This window comes from Triticum aestivum, unplaced genomic scaffold (genome assembly GCF_018294505.1).
Source record: "Triticum aestivum cultivar Chinese Spring unplaced genomic scaffold, IWGSC CS RefSeq v2.1 scaffold11157, whole genome shotgun sequence".
NCBI lineage: Eukaryota > Viridiplantae > Streptophyta > Magnoliopsida > Poales > Poaceae > Triticum > Triticum aestivum.
The window spans coordinates 12235-17622 of record NW_025227167.1 but is presented as its reverse complement, the minus strand read 5'-3'; the positions used below and the strand labels follow the sequence as shown (position 1 = coordinate 17622).

The window sequence follows — 5388 nt, the reverse complement described above, 5'->3', positions numbered from 1 at the left end:
CAGCAAACTCCAAAACACCTTCTGCAGGTTAGTTCAGTGAGCTGAAAAGACAAATTTTAACATGGTCCTTCTTACCTCCCCTTTTCACATCGGAGTTAAGAAGATAAGTGGTACTCAGACGGATGTGATGTATTTGAGCCCGAGCTCGGGTGAACAGTAACCCCAAAAACAATTTTAAAATAATTCAAAAAATTCTGATTTTTTTGGGTGCAAACATTGACAAAAGTTCTCAATGCTCACAAAATAACATTTGTGGAAGTCGCAGCAAAAAAAAAACAAAATTGATGCCCCAAAAATGTTATTTCCAAAAACATTTTGGAGTACTGATTTTGTTTTTTTTCCACGACTTGTACGAATGTCATTTTTGGATGAAATTTTGCAAGCAACTGAGAATTTTTGTCAACGTTTCCACCCAAAAAATTCAGAAATTTTTGAAATGTTTTTCATTTTTTTACTGTTCATCCTGAGCTCAAATGAGCTCGGGAGCAGAACATGACTTTCGTACTCAGACCCACTACTTATTAAACAACGGCTTAGATTTATTATATACTCTTACTTCTCTTGTGTTAAGAGGAGGCAAGAGGGACCATGTTAAAACTGCTCGAGCAGAAAATACTTCAAAACACGAGAGGGTTGAGCGTCAAGAGCAGCACCAGTTTGTCATACTGTGGAGTTAGGCCATCTCGGGGGAGTGAGGCTGAAATAATAACTAAACGGAACCAGAACACTATTCAAATGTATAATAACAATAGTACATCACCTTGAAAGTAAGATCATAGAGTTTACTTGTAAAAATGCAAGGAAAAAACACACGGAATTGCATAACCGACACAAGTATATTTGATGGCACATTCTTAACACCAAAATTAAATAAAACTTGACATGATCACAATATCAACTCACAAATCACAAGAAGCATATTATTACAAGTCACAACAATCACAACTCAACCTCACAATACCATCGGGATTATACCACTATCATGCGCTAGCTTGGTGGTCTTATTAGTTCGCGACGGTGGCGATACTGTGGCGAAGAAGAGGAGGGAGAAGATCACATATGTATCACTTCTTGGGCGGTGGAGTGAGTGCTGCCTTGAGCTTCTGCACCGTCCAAAAGTCAGTCTTGAACGACTTGGTGAGCACGACGTTGTCAATGCCGGTGCCGAACACGGAGGCAGGCACATTCACAGTGCCCGGGGCGGCGCTGCCGAAGGCTGATAGCGCGATGGCGGGACGTTGCCCCAGGTTGTACTGGTAGTGGACTAGGCCCTTGGGGAACACGAACATGTCGCCGGCCGAGAGGTCTTGTGTGTAGAGCTTGCCAGTGGTGTCGACAAACCCGACGGAGAGTGCACCGTTGAGGACAACTAGCAGCTCGGCGGCGCGCGGATGGGTGTGCGGTGGGTTGACGCATTCGGAGGGGAACACGAGCTTGGTGTAGGACACACTCTGCCCGTTGAGCGCCGGAAACGCTTCCATGTTGGCCTTAATCGCAATGAGGCTCCGCCGAGGCCATGGCATGGTCTCGTTGGTGACACGAAAGCCGGTGTAGGTGAAGAAGTCGCCGGTGATGTTCATCGGCGCTATCCCATACATGTTTGGGATGACGAAGTCGGTGAGGATGTCTGGGTCGCCCGCCACGGTGGCCAGCGGCGCTGAGGCCAGTGCAACCATCACCAATACCAAGTAATAGTATTTCATGGAGGCCATTGAAACTGAAAGCAACTCAAGTTTTCTAAGAGATTGATGGTTGGAGGGTGTGGTTGTGAGATGCGGTGAAGAACTTGCAGGTCTAATTGTGCTATTTATACATAAAACAGGAGATTGATTGAGCATTTGATGTACACCAAGCTACAACACACGTACGCACCCACGCACGTACCCACGCATGCACCCACGCACGCCAGGCCTAATTGACACGTACAATTCCGAGGAAGAATTAACTGGCCAATGTCATGCAATTCTTTGGTGTCTCCAACCATGCATATGGATACACCTGCATGCAAATTAGGAAAAATATTAGCATTCTGATCAAAACTTTGGTACTTTGTGTCTCACTATCGACTTGGTAAATTACAGTTATATTGTGCACAAAAACCCTGCAAATATATATGTAATGTAGCAGTGGATTTAGTATTTTTATGTCTCAAGTAACTACTCCCTTCATAAACTAATATAAGAGCGTTTAGATCACTATTTTAGTAATCTAAACGCTCTTACATTAGTTTACAGAGGGAGTACTATATATCAACTGTCACAAGAGCTTCAACGATGCTTACAAATTGCTAGTTACCTGGCAAACATAGGGAACAACAATGGTGATGGCGACCTAATTAAATTTGCTCCAGCTGGCAGTGTGCCCTCGACGGCTCTTCCAATACTCGGCGACTCATACAAGTAATCCTCCAGCCGGTGACCTCCACCGCCGATCACACATCCTTACAAGTTACAACTCTGTGAAAATGGGGCCTTCGTTGCCCGCGCCAGCGACCTGAACATCCTCACGGAATTCGTCGTGCCACCGGGCACCAACTCCTCCCTCATCAACAACACCTTTTTTGCCTACACCGGCCTCATCGCCAAGCTCACCGTGTCCAAGATCACCGCGGCTGAGTTCCCGGGGCTGTTGGGCCAGTCCGTCTGATACGTGGCCCTCGTCTTCGGTCCCGGCACCATCAACCCGCCGCACGTCCACCCCAGGGCGCCGGAGCTGCTGTACATGGTGCAGGGCCCGCTAAGGTGCCCCCCCTCTGGTTGGTGACATGTTCGTGTTCCCCAATGGCATGGTGCACTTATAGTTCAATGGTGGTGACCACGTGGCGCGTGTCTTCTGGGCCTTTCGGCACCGTCTCGATCCCGCATCCTCCAGAAGTCGCTTCACATCGACCATGCCACTGTGGACGCGCTCGAGCAGGACCTGGCGCCGCTCACTCTTCCAATACACCGCCAACGCCTAAGAATGGTGGTGTGGCACCCGCACCAGCGTGCTTCGTGCTGCTGTCTGGCTTCGCCGCCGCATTGTTGCTGTTACTGTGAGCTGTGGCTTGATCTTGTTGTTGGAACGAAGACTTTCGAGAATAAAAAAAGGTACCCGAAGAACCAAAATAATTGCGAAAAAACTAACGCCCACACGTGTGGCATGTTGCACATCGCCCACATGCCTCCTTTACCACTCATTTTGCCACATGTGAACAGATGATATTAGCAGAAATCTTTTTGGTTTTTGGCTTAAAAATGTTTTATCTCCTAATTAAAAAATCTAATTAAAAATCCGTTTTCACCATTAAATCCGTCTCGATGAGATCTTCAAAACTAGACCCCATGTTGATATGTTTCGACAAAATATTTTTTGCCCAAAAGTTGCCATGTGTCAATTTTAGTTTGTAGAGCATGACAATTTTAGTATTTTGATGAGGGCAACTCCAGTACTTTGCCATGAAAATTATTTTTTGTATGAACCATGGCAATTTTAAGTGCATGTATCATGGCAATGTTAGTTTATGGTTCATGGCAAGTTAGTTTCTTAATTCCCCGTTTTATAAATGTCAAAATTTACTTTTAAATGTAAAAGAAAATAGCTAAATTATATCATGGCAACTTCAGTGTAAATACCATGGCAACTCATGTGCAATAGACATAGCAATTTTTAACCCAAAAAAATTTCGTCGAAACATATCAACATGGGAGCTAGTTTCGAAGATCTCATCGCGAGGGATTTAATGGTGAAAACGGATCTTCAATCGGAATTTTTAATTAAGAGATAAAACATTTTAAAAACTGAAAATCCAATTTTTTTTCAGATGCATGCATGCGGTGACGTGGCGCAGTCTGTTTGTTATAGGGCGTGTGCGCGGGTTTCGCTCCCACCACACGTGTGGGCGTTAGCGTTGTCCAATAATTGTGATGATTTTTTTTTTTGCGAATAATTGTGATGGTTTTCAAGGAGAATAATCTATATACGTCAAATTTATTTCACTAGGCTTAGTTAGTATAGATGATGTGTGCATAGACAATTTAGATGATTCTTGAAGTTGACACTTGGATACCGAGCAATAAATACTTTAAATGATACCAAGCAGTGGCTTATCTTGTTGTTGGGAGCGTGGTTTGAAAGTATTTCCACGAATAAGTTATTTCAAGCATCCAAAGAACCAAAATAATTGGTATGGTTTCTAAGGGGGTAAATTTATATATTTGAAAGGTATTTGAATTTGTTGCACTAGGCTTAGTATAGAAAACATGTGCATCGACAATTTTGATGATTCTTGAAGTTGACACACTTGGGTACATAATTCCATTAAAAATACTTGTTGCTCAATGCAGCTGAGAAATAGCTATTCCTGGATATATTATCCACGCACACACATCCAAGGTGTTTAATTGACTCATCATGTCATCGTGCTGATAAAAGACATAACAGTTACTCCCCTTCCAATTTCGATGTGCAATGTTGTCTCTAGTCAAGACTACTCCCCGGTTCAAGAACCAGAGGAAGATATTAACCCCAAGAGATAATTTAAGCTTCCATAGTTTGTAGTTATCCACATGGACGTCACTATGGGCAGTGTTAAATATAAAGACTTCACGTGAACTTTCTATTCTGGTGCAGTGTCATCTAAATTTGTCTGACTCACGTGACAACTGGATGGACTGCAAACATGTAAGCAGTTTATTCAACGCTGCGAGGCCAGACCCCAGTAAGTCCCTACGGAAAAAAAACACCACTCTCGAAACAGGCTTTCGTCCCGCTTTATAAATAAAGCAATCAACCAAGGTACACGGTTGAACGATACAATATGGTGATGAGGCCCCTTTACAAAGCAGATCAAAAGATAGAACATAAGCCTAGAACAAGCCTAACACCTCGCTGATGCTCCAACAAGGACCCCTGAGTTCAAAGACAACGCCCCCAAGAGGGTGACGGCGTGAAGCGTCACCGCTGGCGAGTCTGAGAACAGACAAAGGTTTTCACCGTAAGCCCTGGCACAGGTACGAGGTCCACGACGCCGTCTTCAAGAAGCAAGCGGCACCTACAGGTGTCGCCATAGTCGGCACCAGAAGCGCGGAGCTTTCACTCGGTTACTCGCCTGCACCACCACAAGGAGCCCCGGCCACTACCTCAACGACGGTCGAGCTTGCCCACCCTAGATTTGGGCACTGCCAGAGCAGTCCTGAGCCTCCCGCCACTACATCCCTAGTCGCCCACACGACCAAAAAACGGAGCCACCACCGCCACCATGAAGCCTGTCGGAAAGCCAACCATGAGGCCCGCCGACCGGGGCCGCCACCCCAGCATCCATGCCCCTAGGTATCGCCGATCATCCACGTCACGAGCACCCGACCATAGTAGTAACAGTGAAAAGGACCACCTTTCACTCCTAGCCCG

General features: G+C 45.2%; 1 protein-coding gene and 1 pseudogene across 1 annotated transcript; one reads left to right on the top strand and one right to left on the bottom strand.

The window, feature by feature from the left end:
* Positions 1 to 1064: 1064 nt before the first annotated feature.
* On the bottom strand, positions 1065 to 1712 carry LOC123172645 (germin-like protein 9-3). The gene has a single exon (XM_044589590.1). The coding sequence runs from the start codon at positions 1710 to 1712 to the stop codon at positions 1065 to 1067; it is 648 nt and encodes a 215-aa protein (XP_044445525.1).
* A 245-nt stretch (positions 1713 to 1957) lies between these two features.
* Positions 1958 to 3038, top strand: LOC123172643 (germin-like protein 9-1; annotated as a pseudogene).
* The last annotated feature ends 2350 nt before the right edge of the window (positions 3039 to 5388 follow it).

Excerpts from the sequence above, each read along its gene's own strand:
- LOC123172645 (XM_044589590.1), bottom strand. The coding sequence starts at position 1,712 with ATGGCCTCCATGAAATACTATTACTTGGTATTGGTGATGGTTGCACTG.